The 18,855-nt window shown below is 37.5% G+C and overlaps 1 protein-coding gene across 7 annotated transcripts in view; it reads right to left on the bottom strand.

Moving 5' to 3' along the window:
* The window catches only part of UNC80 (unc-80 homolog, NALCN channel complex subunit), a 239,001-nt gene that overhangs the window by 218,033 nt on the left and 2,113 nt on the right, over window positions 1-18,855 (bottom strand). For all 7 annotated transcript variants that reach the window (XM_047721936.1, XM_047721937.1, XM_047721938.1 and 4 more), the window contains exons 3-6: window positions 16,640-16,796; window positions 15,221-15,522; window positions 5,622-5,745; window positions 2,721-2,794 (exon numbers count right to left, since the gene is read on the bottom strand). In XM_047721936.1, the coding sequence (XP_047577892.1) occupies window positions 2,721-2,794; window positions 5,622-5,745; window positions 15,221-15,522; window positions 16,640-16,796 (657 nt within the window). The remainder of the gene's footprint in view (window positions 1-2,720; window positions 2,795-5,621; window positions 5,746-15,220; window positions 15,523-16,639; window positions 16,797-18,855) is intronic.

Genomic DNA, 18,855 nt, shown 5'->3' with positions numbered 1-18,855 from the left:
TTTCTTTTTGTTGTCTGATTGCTGAGGTTAGGACTTCTAGTACTATGTTGAATAGCAGTGGTGGTAACTGACATTGCTGCCATGTTCCTGACCTTAGGGGAAAGCTCGCAGTTTTTGCCCATTGAGAATTAATTCACTGTGGGTTTTTCATAGATGGCTTTGAAGATATTGAGGTATATACCCTCTATCCCTACACTTTGAAGAGTTTTGATCAAGAAAGGATGCTGTACTTTGTCAAATGCTTTTTCAGCATCTATGGAGAGTATCATATCGTTCTTGTTTTTTCTTTTATTAATGTATTGTATCACATTGATTCATGTACAGATGTTGAACCAAACTTGTAGCCCAGGAATAAATCCCACTTGGTCGTGGTGAATAACCTTCTTAATGTACTGTTGGATCCTATTGGCTAGTATTTTGGTAAGAATTTTCACATCTGTGTTCATCAAGGGCATTGGTCTCTAATTCTCCTTTTTGGCAGGGTCTTTGTCTGGTTTTGGGACCAAGGTAATGCTGGCCTCATAAAATGAGTTTGGGAGTTTTCCTTCCATTTCTATTTTTTGGAACAGTTTCAGGAGAATAGGTATTAATTCTTCTTTAAATGTTTGGTAGAATTCCCCTGGGATAGTCAGGCATTATTAAGTGATATTTATGTGAGGCAGGAGAGGCTAGAGGTAGAAACATCCAATTAGGTGGTTCCAGCTGCAATCTAGTTATGAGGACCTGGATTTAGAAGGTAGTTTCGGGTGTAGAGAATAAAGAACACACCTGAGCAACATAACAAGATAAAACAATATGACTCAGCAAGAAATCAAATTGAGAGGAGGAAGGAGAATGAAATAGGAGACATATTTGTTGTCTCTAAGAGGTCATCAGTTATAAGACACCATTATTTTATATTCAATTAAGAAAAAACTCTGTTAATTAAACTAGGACCCCTTACCAGTGAGGACTTTTTCTAATATATTTATTAAAAGCACTATCTTAGACTTATTTAGGCATAGTTTTTGATTATATATTCATCCTGTGTATATGTTAAAAGGAAGATACAAGTGAAATAAATTGGTAGAGGTATTCTTGAAATTTCTAAATTTAAAATTAGAGTTTTTGACACATGTTTTTCCACAGAGTAACTTTCTCTGTGTCTTAAATGTTATTTCTTCAAAGAGTGCTCTGCTAGTCCCTCTGATATATTCTTCTAAGTCACTGATCCCGATTCTGCAAAGTTAGATGCTGGAAATGATAAATTCATGCTATGCAACCTTATGAAAATGACAACTTATTAATACTGCTACCAGGCAGGGAGGTTTTAAGAAACCAAAGATCATCAAACATGTGATTTCAAATATTAAAAGTGAAAAAAAATTTATCTTAGAATAGATAAAGCAGATAAATCAGTGTCTGTACTTAGTAAATGTTCAGGAAACAGTAGATATAATAGGACTCCAAAATTTGTTGTTTTGAGGGGAGAAAGGATGATGGCACTAGTGAGAGTAATATATCAGTTAGAAAGAGGATGTAATGTTGCCAGAAAGCAGAAAATTATTTTGCACAAGTTGAACTGGAAGTGAAAGTAGCTCATCTAGAAATACACTAAATTAATGACAGTATACATAACCATGTGGCTTTGAACTACCCTAGTCCTCATTTCTTTCTTTTCCAAACCAAAGAATGCATGAATAAAATTTTCACAGAATTATATTCTTTTTTTATTATGCATATTCTCTTTTATGTGGATTCATCTTGATGTTTCATTAAACTTTAGATTTTTTTTAAGATTTTATTTGTTTATTTGACAGACAGAGATCACAAGTATGCAGAGAAGCAGGCAGAGAGAGAGGGGGAAGCAGGCTCCCCGCCGAGCCAAGAGCCCAATGCAGGGCTCAATCCCAGGACCCTGGGATCATGACCTGAGCCAAAGGCAGAGGCTTTAACCCAATGAGCCACCCAGGTGCCCCTAAACTTTAGATTTCTTAAAGGATAAGACTATCTACACCTTATGCCTTCTTTCTACTCCTTCCTCCCACCTGCTCCAGCATTATCTTAGCTATATTACGCTTGCCTAAAGAATATTAAGGAGATTTTTTTCTTTCTTTTTAAGATTTTAAGACTTTATTTATTTATTTGTCAGAGGGAGACAGAGAGAGAACACCAGCACAGGGAAAGGCAAGCAGAAGGGGAAGCAGCTGAGCAAGGAGCCCAATGCAGAACTCAATCCCAGGACCCTGGGATCATGACCCAAGCCAAGGGCAGATACTTAACCGACTGAGTGACCCAAGCATCCCAGATATTAAGGAGATTTAATAATTGAGAACAAGATGACACTTTAATTAATGTAGGAGGAATAATGATAACTAACACTTATTGAATGTTACACACTAGCCATTGAAGTAAAGCACTATTTATTACACACTAACCGTTGGGATAGATCGCTACTGATCACACACGAGTCATTGAGAAAACGCCACTGATTACCCACTTGCCACAAAGATAAAACACAGTTATACATGCTCTTGTCTCAGCACTCCCACCCTGGATAAGTGCCTAAAGTTATTTTCCATATTTGACAGAAAACCAGAGACTACTTAAAGTTTTATATTCACAAACAGGAACTTGTTTTGAAAGTAAGTAGTGTCATTCTAGAACACATCTTATCCTTCATACTACACTACAGCCAGGAAATGACACCTCCTTTCTTCCCACAATCACAATAAACTCACCTCTCGATGTCTTGCATCTTGATTTGGTGATTCACAGGTTTGACTTTGACTGTTGATAGGAGAGCTTCTCTTAGCTGCCATGATGGGGGAAATACCATTACAAATTTTAAAAGATTATGATAAATAAGCTCATTTTATTTCACCAGTGCATTTCTTTAAAAAAAATCATTTTAACATATCATTATCAGCTTGAAAGAAAACATTTAATATACTCTTTTGCAAGAAGAATCAAATAACTAATTAAAAATCCTTCACATTTCTAGGTTATCATAAAAATATAGATTTGTTCATCTATTCAGGCTGACTCAATGGGCTATGGTGCTAAAAAGTTGACAATACTAAAAATAATAATAATTAACATCTATATAGAACTAAGTATCTGTCACATCCTTTTAAAAACATTTCTTGTATACAGTACTCCTCTCTTATCTGTGGGGATCTCTTCCAAATGGATGCCTCAAACTGTGGCTACTACTGAACCCTACCTATACTGTTTTTTTCCTACACATACTTACCTATAATAAAGTTTAACTTATAAATCACACATAGTAAGAGATTAACAACAATCACTAATAATGAAATTGAAGGATTACAACAATATACCGTAATAGAAGTTATGTGAATGTGGTCTCTTTCTTTCTTTTTCAAAATACTTTATTGTACTGCATTCACCCTTCTTGTGATGATGTGAGATGATAAAATGCCTATGTGAAGAGATGAAGTGAGGTCAAGGACATAGGCGTTGTGACGTAGTATTAATACTGACCTTCTGATGATTTGTCAGAAGGAGAATTAAATCATCTGAGTTTGGACCATGGGGAATTGATGTTGCAGAAAGTGAAACCACAGATGGGGGGGAAGGACTACTGTCTCAAATCATTTAACCCTTACAATAATCTATCATAACATATGGACTACTATTAGACCCCTTTTACAGATAAAGATACTAAGGCACAGGGAGTTTAACTTGCCCAAGATCATTTGACTCTCACTTGAAGGTTCAAGCCCAGGCTTTCTGGCTTCAGGGTCTGTGCATTTATGAGCACATTAAGCTCACATCAAGCTTCCCCTACGGCAAGATTCAAATCAATTATGTCTTTTCCTGAGGACTGGGAACAGTGGGGAGTGAAGCTGGCCGTGCCACATGAGAACTGTGAGCAAACTGATGCTGAGAAAGGGATTTACTGAGGTCACAAAACAATAGACCCAGCGAATGCCACCTACATGCCACTGCTTTCTGAGCAGTGTCTGAGCTGAGTTTAATTTCACTTCAGAAGCTGGGCACTGTTTCACCTCCACAGGTATCAGGTAGATGGGAAAGAACCCACTGTGAATATCATCCAGAAGCAAGGGAGGTAACGTGAACAGCCACAGTGATTCATGAGGGACACGATTTCTTAATAATTTTAATGCATCTGTTAAATGATAGTTTATGTATTCATGAGAAAGAGAGATGAAGAGAGAGACCTAAATGCGAAGTGACCTCTTTATTCAAAAGGAAAGTGATGACTTAAAAATATGAAAAAAAATTCTTAGTCAACATAAAGATGTCTTTTACAGTAATAGTTTTGTTTTACTGTAACATATTTTATTTTCTTCGTATTTCTATTGTTTTCAGTGTTTTTAACCTTGTACATCCATCTTCACTTTCAGATGGTTTTAATTTGATGAAATTAACCTCATTCCCTCCATGGAATCTTTTGGCTATGACATTTTTATACAGTTAGCCCCTTGCTATTCGAACCTTACGACAGACTGTTACTCTTGAATCTATAACTTATTTCACTAGTTAATTGTATTGTACACATTAAATCTGGAATTAATCTACTTTTACATACGAAAAACTTCATCTTTTGTTTGAATTACAATAGTAAGCATGATTTGTCACTACAAGCATCTTATCACATATATAAATAATATGGCACTCTTTTTTATAGAAAACACTTTAGCATATTATGTACCTTGCGAAGTTATGTTAAATTATAGGGGGAAAATACATAAGAACTTTTTGATGGTTTCCTTTCCATCTTTACATGTATAATCTTTTACTGTCTATAGAAAAATCTTGGGAACTAAGCAAATGATAGAGGTATATTTATCTCATGCCTTTATAGATGTACCACATAATTTATCTCTTTCTAGATGTTATTATCAATGCTAAAAGTTTGGTTGGAAATAGAGAGATGGAAGTTATTAAGCTATAAAATGGGTACCTTAGGTGGATTCTTACTTATTCCACACTATGAGGCCATATAAGGTGGTATTTATTTTCTCCATTTTAAAGAAATAGGAATACTCAGGTTAGGTAATACCTCAGGTTAGGTATCTAGTAAGAGACAGATCTGGAATGAAACATCTGCCTTCCAGGTACTTTTCAAGCTATCATGTGTTAGTCTTTCTACAACTCACCAATAAGATTATTTTATTAGACATTTCCTGTAGTGAAACACTTTGATAGCAAATAAACATCAAGACAAGATTATTAAGGAGCTATTACTTTGTCTACTATAATGATGATTATGATGATAAAATTATAACTACAGCTTATTCACTTACTATGTACCTAGCATTCTTCTAAACAATTTTACATAAATTAATTCACTTATTCTTCATAATAACCCATAAGTACTAGCAATATGATATTTTAACTCCTGTTTTACATATGAGGAAACTGAAGTGCAAGAAGTTAAAATGACTTCTCCAAAGCCACACAACTCAATGGCATGTGCCCCTGGTTTAGTTTCTCATCATGTGAGTGAACCCTGGGCCTGGGGCACTAACATTCTCCCTGGAGGAATTTTCTTCCTCTTGGTTTCTTAAGGGCAAATCATTGCATCACCTTTACTCCTGCATGCGAGGGAGTCTGCTACCCCTGTTCCACTGGACGTCCATGTTACGAACCTGTAATGATGTTCCTGATGGGCTTCACCAGTGCTGTGAAGCCAGAGACTTCGGGCTGTCTGTGCTCCCACATGGGCTGCCATATAACAAGCCCACTGGCCAGTCGGAAGGTTAGATCAGATTCCTGAGGGAAGAGAAGATTTATATCTAATACCTGGCTTGTAACTGGTTGAAAGGCCCAGTCATTGCAGTGATTAGTATCATTCATAAGATTATTGTCAAAGTAGGTTGATCTTCTAGACCCTCTTTCATCACTCAGATGAGTGTTTCTAGGGTAAACCAGTAGCCCTGAGTTATCATCACAATTACTATGGAAACCACGGTGGTCTGCTTTTGGCAAAATTAATAATTAAAATGGAGCTTTGGACAAAGCATAAAACACAAATTATTGTTTTCTGTTAGCAGTGATCAAGGCCTGTTTATTTCAAGAGTCTTGGCAGACCTCTTGTGGTTATCATTATTATTCCTCTTAATTATTTAATTGTCCTTCTTTCTCCCTCTTAAATCAATATCCTCAGATACGGCTATTTTGACTTTCTGTTCTCCTGGCCATCTTTTGTCTTTGCTTCATGGAATCAGGAACGTATATTTAGACCTTCCTGGTATATTGTTTTGTAATGTTACCTTCTCAAAAATCTTTAATTCCTTGAGGGTCTATCAGGCATTCTCCCCCTTCCACAGCACCTGGCATCATCACAACACTTAACACAGCATTAGAAATTGGGTACACAATAGGAGCTCAACAAGCACTTGCTGAATTACACTGACCTTACAATCCATACTCATTCAGTTTATCTACAATTTAAAGTCTCTTCCAGGGAAAACATTCTCAGCTTCATCATGACATCATTTTGAGAGGTTGAGATGTTTAAAATGCAATCTCATATTTTTTAAGTACAAATATATGACACTCTGAGATTAAAACAACTCAGCCACGAACTGGAATTAAAATTAAAAAGAAAAAAGAAATAAAATAAAGAAGTTAAACAACTCAGCCCCTCAAAAAGAAAGAGATGGAAGCAGAGAATGTGATTACAGATTAATAAACACAACGGAGACCCAGGAATTCACTTGGGGCAGGGATTTGCAACCCTAGCTTACATATTATAATCACCTAAGAAGCTGTTAAAACCTAGGAAGTCCAGGTCTCAACTCCTTCCCTTGCCCAAAACAATTAAATTAGAATCGCTCTGAAGTTCTCTGCTGACTTTCACATGTAGCCATGGTTGAAAACCACTGATCTATGGGGCGCTTGGGTGGCTGAGTGGGTTAAAGCCTCTGCTTTCAGCTCAGGTCATGATCCCAGGGTTCTGGAATCAAGCCCAACATCGGGTTCTCTGCTGGGTGGGAGCCTACTCCCCACCCCCACCCCTGCCTGCCTCTCTGCCTACTTGTGATCTCTGTCAAATAAACAAAATCTTAAAAAAAAAAAGGAAAGAAAGAGAAAGAAAGAAAGAAAGCCACGATCTAGAAGAATAAGAAATAGGAATAAATTGGGAAAAACGAAAAGTGATCCAGCAAATGGTGAATCATCGTGGCTCAGTGTCAAGGAAACTTCAGCTGGAAAGGCTGGTGAAATCCACACATTGATACAGAGAAGCTTCATTTATAAGCTATGGACTGGGATGCTGGGACTACAACAGGGCCCATGATGGGAAAGCATCTAGGACTCCCTGTGAAGGTATCAGGAAAGTACATAAAGCACTTGCTCAAATTCTGTCAACATTCATTCTACAAATATTTATACACCCCCTACTGCATACCTGGTACTACTCTACTCTGGGTTAGAATAGTGAACAAAGCATATAAAAGTCCCTGTTTTTCTAGGTGCAAAAGAAGAAGTAAAGCAGGCAATGGGTTGTATCTGTAAGGTGTTGAAATTTTAGATAGGATGGCCAGGGGAATACCTTGTTGTGAAAGTGGCTTTTGAGTAAAAAGATCTAAATGAAATGAAGGAGCTGCCATGTAGATATTTTCAGAAAAAACTTTCCATGAGACGGGATCAGCAAGTGCGAAGGTCCTAAATTTGCCTGGTCTATCAAGAATAAGCCAGGAGACTGTGTATCTGGAGTCAAGTAAATAGCAGAAGAGTAGAAGGAAAAAGTAAGGTCAGAGAAGTTATTGAGTTCCAAATAATATAGCGCCTGATAGGTCATAGTAAGGGCTTCAGCAATTACTGAATAAGACAGAGAACCACGAGGGTTCTGAGTAGTGGCATGACATTACTGGATGTATGCTTGATAGGATTACTGAGGCTATTAAGAATAGTTCGAGAAAGGGCAAAAGTGGAAAGAGAGACAGTTTAGGAAGCTATTATTATCATTAAGGTGGAAGATAATTACAGGAGAGAGTTTGTAGAGGGCGAAATGAACAGTGGTAGATTCTGGATACATTTTGAACACACAGTCTACAGCCTGGAAGTGGAAGGTGTGAGAAAGAGGTGTCAAAGGTTTTTGGCTTTGACAAAGATAGGCAAGATGAAGGAGGAGCAGCTGTGGGGATATCAGGAGTCTAGTTACAGACATGTTAAGTTTGAGATGCCTGTTAGACATTCAACAAAAGATACTGAGTAAACAGCTTGACAGACAGATTTAAAGATAAGGGAACATAATATTATGTATGGTGTTAGATCCAGCAAGCAGGGGATTAACAGAAAGCAAAGTGTATCAGGTTTGTTTCCAGAATTTCAGGAAGCCAAACTTCAATTGACCTGGTTTTGATAGTTTCATAGCTTCTGAGCTCAGTCCTTTTCCATGGTCCTCATAAATAATCTTGGGACAAAATAAAATCCAGTAGACATTGCATCCAAAGGTAAGCTCTTTTATACTGAAACCCGGGCCTTTAACACTGGCCCTACCGATGTTAGCACTCACTGAGAGTTATTTTGCTTTCTTTGATGTATTTCCAAATAGATTGTATATTTATTGGAGACAAATTGAGATCTTCTGTGCATTTCTTCTTGAGCATCAATACAAACTTCTTGATTAACTGAAGATAGTTTACATTTCACAAGTAACACAAACTAAATCAAATTATTCTTTAGACTTGAACACTTGCAGAATGCATGGCCTTTCCTTATGTGGCTATGTTCCTTTGTAAGTCCTTTTAAGTTGGTTGAATACATAGCTCTGGGACCCTAATTTCTCTTCTGGAGTCCTCTTTCATGGATCATATAATGTTATGTATGCAGTCATGGCCAAAAAGTTGATAGCTGGAAGAGACACTATCATTCAAGCAGCTGTGGGGCAGGTGGTCTAGTAAGGTCCTTAGAAAAACCAGAAGACACAGACACTAGTAGAATCAATAGCTCCACATCTCAGTTGCATTTCTTGCTTTCACCAAAAGCCTGTTTTCTTGATGGCATGAAATTCTAAATATGTCCACGAGTAGTTTAGACAAATCAAGTTTAAAAATTAATATTATTTTAAATTTTAAAGTTGTTTACGTCAAACATTTTTAAAAACATTTTATAAAAACCTCATTGAGGCTTGGATTTTTATTCCTTGCTATTTTGCTAGCACTCTGAGTAGTGCCTCTCATAGACCAGGCACTCAATAAATATTTATTAAAGGAATAAGTACATATGCAAATAAGTGCACTAAATTCCTTAGTTATAATAAATACCCAGAATTTTTCACCAAATTAAATTTAGTTGAAAATAATCTATTTGACAGAATTTTTAGATTTATTTCATGTGACATATTTGAGGCAGTTATAAATTAAAATCAGAGAATCAATGTACAGAAACCTGTTGTATTTCTATACACAGATAATGAAGCATCAGGAACAGAAATTAAGAAAACAATCCCAGGGGCGCCTGGGTGGCTCAGTGGGTTAAATCCTCTGCCTTTGGCTCGGGTCATGATCCCAGGGTCCTGGGATCGAGCCCCACATCCGGCTCTCCGCTTGGTGGGGAGTCTGCTTCCCCCCCTCTCTCTCTGCCTGCCTCTCTGCCTACTTGTGATCTCTCTCTCTGTCAAATAAATAATAAAATCTTAAAAAAAAAAAGAAAACAATTCCATTTATAATCGCACCCAAAATAATCAAGTGCCAAGGAATGAACTTTACCAAAGAAGCAAAAAAAAAACAGCACTCTGAAAACTCTAAAACACTGATGAAAGAAATTGAAGAGGACACAAAGAAATGGAAAGATATTCCATGCTCATGGATTGTTAAAATGCCTTTACTATCCAAAGTTATCTACAGACTTAATACAATACCTATGATAATACCAACAACATTTTTCACAGAACTGGAACAAACAATCCTAAAGTCTGTATGGACCACAGATGACCCTGAGGAGCCAAAGCAATCAGGAAGAAGAAAAACAAAACTGGAGGTATCACAATCCCAGATTTCAAGTTATACTACAAAGCTATTGTAATCGAAACAGTATGGTACTGGCACAAAGACACATAGATAAATGGAATAGCATGGAAAACCCAGAATTAAACCCACAATTACATGGTCAATTAATCTTCAACAAAGGAGGAAAGACTACGCAATGGGAAAAAGATAGTCTCTTCAACAAATGCTACTGGGAAAACTGGACAACAACATGCTGAAGAATGATAGTGGATCACTTTCTTACACTAAAATAAACTCAAAATGGATTAAGGACCAAAATGAATTAAGGATCTAAAACCACAAAAATCCTAAAAGAGAACACAGGCAGTAATGTCTCTGGCATCAGCCATAACAACATTTTTCTAGATGTGTCTCCTGAGGCAAGGGAAATAAAAGCAAAATTAAACTTTCAGGACTACATCAAAATAAAAAGTTTCTACACAGTGAAGGAAACAACCAACAAAATTAAAAGACAACCTACTGAATGGGAGAAGATATTCGCAAATGATATATTGGATAAAGGATTAGTATCCAAAACATATAAAGAACTTATAAAACTCAACACCCCAAAAATAAGAAATCCAATCAAAAGACAGGCAGAAGACATGAATAGACATTTCTCCAAAGATGACATACAGATGGCCAATAAATATGTGAAAAGACGCTCAACCTCACACACCACCAGGGAAATGTAAATCAAAACCGCAATGAGATATCACCTCACACCTGTCAGAATGGCTAAAATCAAAAACACAAGAAAAAAACAAGTGTTGGTGAGGATGTGAAGAAAAAGGAACCCTCTCACAGTGTTGGTAGGAATGTAAACTTGTGCGGCCACTGTGAAAAACAGTACGAAAGTTCCTCAAAACATTAAAACTAGAACTATTCTATGATCCAGTAGTCACACTACTGGGTACTTACCCAATCAGCCAATCAATCAATCAATCAATCAATAGTTCAAAGGGATATATGTGTCTCTATATTTTTAAATCTTTTTTTTTTTTAAATTAAGGATTTTGTTTATTTATTTGACACAGAGAGAGAGCGCACAAGCAGGGGGAGCAGGAGGCAGAGGGAGAGAGAGAAGCAGACTCCCTGCTGAGCAGGAAGCCGGATACGGGACTTGATCCCAGGACCCTGAGATCATGACCCGAGCCGAAGACAGACGCTTAACCGTCTGAGCTACCCAGGTGCCCGTGTCTCTATATTTTTTGCAGTATTATTTACTATAGCCAGATTATGGAAGTAGCCCAAGTATCCATCAATGGATGAGAGGATAAAGAAGATGTGGTATAGAGACATGATGGACTATTATCAGCCACAAAAAAGAGTGGAATCTTGCTGTTTGCAAGGACGTGGTTGGAGCTGGAGAATACGGTGCTAAGTGAAATAAGTCAGAGAAAGACAAATATATGATTTCGCTCATGTGGAATTTAAGAAAAAAAAATGAACAAAGAAAAAGAGAGAGGGTGAGACAAACTAAGAAACACTCTTAACTATAGAGAACAAATGGATGATTACCAGAGGGGTGGGGGTGGGGCTTAGGGGATAGTGAAATAGGTGATAGGGACGAAGGGGTGCACTTGCTGTGGTGAGTACTAGGTGATGTATGGAATTGTTGAATCCCTCTACTGCACACCTGAAATCAATATAACACTGTATGTTAACCATACTGAAATTAAAATAAGAACTTAATTAAAAGAGAAAAACATGCATTGAACTATACACTGTCTTACAGAAAGATGAGTCATTTTATTAATTTGCTAATTAATGAGTTAATTCATTCAACAAATATTAAGCCAATAACATTTTCTGCGTAGGTGCTGATAGGCAACTTGAGGGAGTGGTGTCAAGAAAAGGAATGCCAAGTGGTACAGCACACAGGGGTTGGAGATGACAATTTTGTAGAAAGACCAGTCTGAATGGTTATATGGTTTTCCCCCAGGAGCAAGCAGGTATCTGGGGCAGGGGTGGAAAAAATGGATTTTGGTCATGACTTGGGGTTAACATTTTGAAGGGCAAATGCAAAGGAAGGATAGATAGGGGGAAAGGACATTAATGGTGCTGGTGAGGAGCAGTTCACATGTGTATGGTATGGGTAGAAAAGTGGAAACAGACAGGGTCTGATAAGCAGCAGGCCAATGAAAGACTGAAGGCAGTGATTCTCAATCAGGGGCAATTCTCACCCCCTTCCCACCCACTGGGGACACCTAGCAATGTCTGGAGTCATTTGGGCCATCACAGCTCAGAGGGAGGAGGTGTTCCTGGTATCTGGTGAGTAGGGGCCAGAAAAGCTACTGATATCCTACAAGGCACAAGGCAATGTCTCACAAGAAAGAATCATATGGCCCAAAATACCAACAGTGCCAAGGCTGAGAAACCCTGGTCTAGGGGTTGTATATTCCCTATCTACATTTAAGAAAGCAAACATCTTGCTCAGAAGGAAAAAGCCTTTTGGAGAAATTTATTGATTCATTAATATTTTTTATTCCCTATAGCATCTGGAACAATATTTCCTTCACAGAGATAATAAAATGATGAAATAATAATATGCTAGTAATAACAGCTAATAATAAGTTTATTAGGATTTAATCACTGTACCATGTCTTATATGCATTGTCTTCTTCCCTTATAAATTCTCTAATTACTCCCTCATAAATCTTCCAGGTTATAAGTAAAACTTGAGGGTCTTGAGCCAGAAACTGTCTGTTTAGTCTCTCCTGGAAGAGAATCTGGCTCCCTTTCTACTAATAATACAAAATACTAATAACAAAAAAATGGCATCACTAAAAGCAACTCACATTTGTTAAGGCTCTTGTATGTATAATGTTGAGCATTATCATGTTTCATCACAATACCTCATAAAACTATTCGTACATCCAACTAATACACGAGGGAAACTGAGGCTTCAGTTTCTAAGCCTCATAGTCACATAGTAGGAAGCAGCAAACGTGTTATTCAAATGCAAGCCTGTTTCCAAAACTTAGACTCTCAGTCATGTCTTCAAATAAAATTACAGCCATTCCAGTCATTTCTGCACTTCCACATTTTTTAATCCAGAGGATATCTGTCCACAGGTAGAAATCTTTACAGGCTCATTATTTAAAGAAACCTTCTTTCCTGTCCTCTCCATTTTAAGGACAATGTACCTACATATAATCACTACTCGTAGCACCTGGTTTATTCAATGTGTCACCTATTAAATATTTATTAAGTACCCCATTTTTGGCAGACACTAGACACTGGAAATACAGTGTGACCTTGACAGGCAATGTCCTTCTGCTCAACAACTCTGTTCTAGGGGAAAAAAGGGCAATAGATATGCAAACAACCACAGAAAATAATTTTGGATACTTGTAAATGCAAAGAGGGAAAAAAGAAAAAGGATAGTCATGTATTAGTGACACAAAAGTCATCAGGAAAATTCTTTCTGAGGTGGTAACATTTGAGTTGTGAGTAAACTGATGAGACAGATATGGCCATATGAAAATTTAGGGGAGGAGGCAGAGGTCGTTGTTTCTTTCTTTTTTTCTTTTAAAGATTTTATTTATTTATTTGACAGACAGAGATCACAAGTAGGCAGAGAGGCAGGCAGAGAGAGAGGGGGAAGCAGGCTCCCTGCGGAGCAGAGAGCCCGATGCGGGGCTCGATCCCAGGACCCTGGGATCATGACCTGAGCTGAAGGCAGAGGCTTAACCCACTGAGCCACCCAGGTGCTCCAAAGTCATCGTTTCAAACAGAAAGGAAAACAAGTGCAATACTTGAAAGCAAGAATGAATTTGCGGGTGAGCCCCACTGAACCTGGAGGTTAGTGAAAGAGAGAAAAGATATTGGCATGGCAGGAGATGGGGCCAAGAAGATGGGCAGGAGCCTGGACCCGCTAGTCCCATAAACCAGGGAATGGTCTAAATTAATGCTTTTGAGGAAGCGTAACCATCATAAAAGACTTTTTAAAATGGAAAGTCAAATATTTTAAAGCAGCTATTTAATTTGATTTCACAACATTTGAAATTTTTAGTATGTTTCATGAGCAATATTACCAGTGCATGCAAAGCATTTTGGAAATTTACAGGTAATTTCAATTCTATTCCTGGCAGCAATGGGACAGTGTCAAGCAAAAGTGAACTTTAACTAAAACTAAAAGGAGTGAAAAGATTCACTTCATTCTCCTAATAGTGATTATTAATGGTCTTACAACCACCTACATATACATATGTACACACACTCACATACATACATAAATACATATAACTCGAATCATTTATTAGGATCTTATTATTCTATTAAAGAACACTTGAGTACAACAATTTCTTCTTTTCTCTTAACTTAGCAGTCAGAGGGTATATCATAATTTTCATTTAGAAATAACAAATACATCTTGATTTCTCTCCATGTGTGGGAACTATATTGTGTCCTCACATATATTCACCCTGTGTTAGAGGTATCCGCAGTTGTATGCAATGGAGGATCCAAGAAGTTAAGTAGTATCACCATGATCACACAGCTAGAAAGTGGTGTGTTTTCACATAATTTCACATAATTTCAAATCATACTGTCTCCTTCAGACCCAAAGGGTACTTGTCTATAGTTACATTTTAGTACAATTGATTTCCATATCATCCTATGTTTTGTATTTATGCTTTAAGAAATATTTTGGAAAGCAATTCTCAGCTTGTACCACACTGTCTAGAAGTCCACGGCATAGAAGACATTTAGAACTTCTGCTCTAGACCTGCATTATAACAGACAGCTTACAAGGTACTGTAGAAATACAAAGGAGATAATGACTTAGTCTACATGGGGAGTTTCAGAGGAACAGCTTCATGGAAATGATGACATTGAAGTTGAGGTTTGAGGAGTCATCAGACGAACAGAAGAAAGAAAGAGGACAGAGCGAATGGCAAGGGTATATTCAGGGAATGGCTCCCAGAGCTGGATCATGAAGATGCCAGTAGGGACTGGCAAATGATACATTAAAAGTTCCTTGACCTTATGTGCCATGTTTAATATGCTGGACATGATCTTGGGGCAGAAGGAGAACCTTTGAAGATTTTTAAGTAGATAATGATATGCAAGGAATTGTGTTTTGAAATCATAATCAGTGGTTTGATAATAGAAATAAATCTCTCCATGTCTTGGCTTGCCACAAAATCTTATAAGACATGGACAATCAAATATGGAAATATGGAAACAACATTTGAAGCCCACCTCACCTCTATCCCCACTCAGCCTAACACTAGCCCTCTCCTTACCTTGATCCTGTGTACCAGAGGAGCAAAGAGAAACACAAAGAGCTCTACAGTGGCCATGGAGTTCTGGAAGATCTTCCTTCGGTTGTTCTCTTCTTCATCATTGGAGCTGCTTTGACAAGGCTGCCCTGGTGAACCCTGGTTTTCTACCTGGTGGATGAATGCACTGCTGCTGCCACCCCAGCTGGAGCCACGGTCTGTGCCCCCAAACCGTTCACTGTTGCAGTCCTGGGGGGCCTCTAGGAGCATCCAGTGAAGGGTGTGAAGGAGCTTTGTCTCAGCAACACCCAGTTTATCTTGGTGGCCTGCATGGGGACAATCACATAGCCAGGTTAAGACAAACTCTGCTACCAGAACAATGGATATCAACTTTGGGTATAGAAAGAACATCCTTGCTTTGCTCTGCAGCTTGATTTCCTGGGACACGCTAGCATTTCTCTATACTTCTTATATCCACAGCTGGAAGGGCACATTCTTTTTCTTTTTCTTTTTTTTTTTAAGATTTGTTTATTTATTTGTTTGTTTATTTGAGAGAGAATAAAAGCAAGAGCTCACAGAGGGAGAGGGAGAAGCAGACTCTCCACTGAGCAAGGAGCCAGATGCAAAGCTCAATCCTAGGACCCTGGGATCATGACCTGAGCCAAAGACAAACGCTTAACTGACTGAGTCACCCAGGAGCCCCTGGAAGGGCTCAGGGCTCATTCTTGTTTTAGGGCTTCCTAACTGGTTACAATCTCTGCAGAATAGCATAGTGTCATAGGAGGAGAAACCGCATACATCCCCTCTCTTCAGGCAGATACCCATATATATCTCCAAATAGGCAGTGTGGTGGTTAAGAATCCAGACTCTGAGGATAGCAACAACTTTACTTTAGACAGGGTGACCAAGAAACCCCTCTCTAAAGGTAACTATTGTGCAGAGACCCAAAAAAGGGCAAAGAACTGGATGGAAAACAGCACATGCGCGAACATGGGGTGGATGTTAGGACGTGTTACCACGTGAGAAAAGCAATTTCAAGAGAATCTTAAAAAAAAGGAAGAGTGTCTATGCACATGCATACACATACATAGAGTACTACAAAGTGCAAGAGGTCGCTTTAGGATTTTAGAGGCCCAAAGAGAAATCGGATTGGAACTCATCTCAGAGAGGTGATAGGCTTCAGCTTCCCTGTAATGTTTTAATGTTTAAAAGGAAAATATATTCACGTATTACTTGTAAAATTCAAGATTTAAGAATAAGAATGCCAGTTCCTTCATTGGTAAGATGGAGATCATAGTGTACCCACGTGAGGGGGCATTTATGAGAACTGAATGAGATCATGTGTTCAATTCCTGGAAAAAGAGTTAAGTACCCAGTAAATGTCATCAGCATGAGTGTTGACAATTACATGCCGTGGAGAAGGAATGAGGAAGAAGAACCAACCTAACTTGTTCCTGTTTGAAAGCAGGGTTGCAGTGCAGTGCAGGACGTGAGGCAAAGCAGCTTGCACTAGCTCCCATCTGGAAATGCTCTGGATGGCTTCTGAGAGGGCTGGAGAAAGGCCATGCAGCTTGTTCTCTACCAACACACGTTCAAAGGACTGTGGATGCCGAAAAAGAAGAAAAAAAAATGTGTAAAATAAGGAATTGGTGATTCTGTCTGATGAGAAACTGGAGATCAAAGTACTACACAAAGATGCAAATCACGGCATCAAGTTTTTTGAAGTGCACTCACATTGCATTTCATGTTGATGTACAATGGGTCATGATCATTTCTTTTTAACCATTTTTAGGTATTTGATTTAAAATATAGGACTTGAATTATTAAGTGATCTTTATTTTCACCAAAATTAGCGTCATCTAAAAAAAGAGTGCAACACCACATTTAACTCATGTAGTATGTTATAAAATGCTGCTGTGGCATCCAAAGGGGCTGTCACATTTGCAGAACACAATGAAATGTCTTTTGTGAAAGGGTCTTGAGGACAGAATTTGTTTTGATGTGGTTCAACAAGTGTTAAATAAGATACAACTCTTTCAAGAAATCTGATTTGGGGGCCTCTGAATTATTTCATGTCCTAAGCAATAATCTGGCCCAAGACATTTCCTTGCCTAATGCCTGTAACCATAAAGATACTTGATATACCTTTGAATAAAAGATGGAAGGAAGGGCAAGGAGAATGATGGGAAATAAGCCATAGTTTTGCTGGTTTATTCACTCTTTCCTGACCAGGGATACTTGCCGAAAGTGAAACATCACAGAACAAATTTGACCTACTCCCAGTTTTTGTTGTTGTTGTTATTTGAATGGGGGGGGCGGCGGATATCGCTTTAAGGGGTTAGGGAAAGTATAGCTTCCAAATATTAAAATAAATTTAATAAATATTTGACTTACATGAATTGAACCTGATTGCTACTTGATGCCTCATGTAATCAAGAAAACTGTGGAAATATGCTATAGAGTGATCATAATACAGGCTCCAAGTATTCAAGCTGTATTATTGGTACTATTAGGATACCAGAGAAAAAGACATGGCTTAATACAGATATTCTCTAAAGAAAATGAGTTACTTTTTGACTAAAAAAAGGAAAATAAGAAATCCATCTTCATAATGAAAAGCATGGTGATGTTTCAGTAAGGAGTGTAAAAAGATAATGGATTTTTGTGTGTTTTTTTTTTTCTAAACTGAATAAAGACATATCCAAATGATTTTAAATTCTTCAGCCCTCAGGTATCTAAGCATTCATTAAGTAAATGGTGAGTATGTTGGGCATTAAAAGATTATAAAGAATTTACAGTCTTGTTGAATACATTTTAGAGGATGAGTTGTATATTTTATAATTGGGTGCTCTGGGTACTTAATGTCATTTCCTTCTTAAATGTCACTAATACAGCTCTTATTATTTTTTAAACCCTGAAAACTGCTTTCTACATTTTTATTTCTCTGTGACTTAGTTGTTTGATATTGTATGACTACATTAAAAATGCCAAATCTTTGCCAAGGACAGGGAAAATTCAGGATTATTTTAAGTTAGTATAATTGTAAGCATGATTTATGGAAGGCTCAGTGATTTCTTAAGTGTCAAATTATTCTAATTTGAGCTAAGTACAACAAGAAATTCTATTAAAAGGTCCTTATTAAAAGATTATATTTTAAAAATATCTCTGTGGCAACTTTGAAGGGCAAGAGATACAACAAAACAAATTCCTATTTGAATGTGTGTACCTGCATGCACGTTTAAAACTCTCTAGTTGGCTCTCATCATTTTTAAGGGTCATAACACATTTCAGAACTCCTCACTATATAATCATCTGTGTAGTCATTTGCAAATTTTCATGGCAATGCCTAAATGGGTAGGTTTCCACTTTTAGGTTATGATATATGAAATGTGAAGATCCTTATTTGAGCTCCAAATTCTAATGAAATTTATGAAAAGTTCATCCTATTTTTGCTTCATGATTTCATGTTTTTTGTTTTTGATTTGTGATTGGGACCTCTTTAAGGATATATGATTCCCTTAGACTCTCAGGACAAGTGCACTCTATATTAATAGCATTATTCTCATAATTATTTTATATCATCTATTTTCAGGCTTGCACAAAACATGCAAGACATCAAGTTCAGAACTGTATATGACTTTGAGTCATTCATAGGCCCT

Source organism: Lutra lutra, chromosome 3 (genome assembly GCF_902655055.1).
Source record: "Lutra lutra chromosome 3, mLutLut1.2, whole genome shotgun sequence".
Lineage (NCBI taxonomy): Eukaryota > Metazoa > Chordata > Mammalia > Carnivora > Mustelidae > Lutra > Lutra lutra.
Note: the sequence above shows the minus strand (reverse complement) of the source record. Positions and strands in the feature narration are given on the sequence as shown.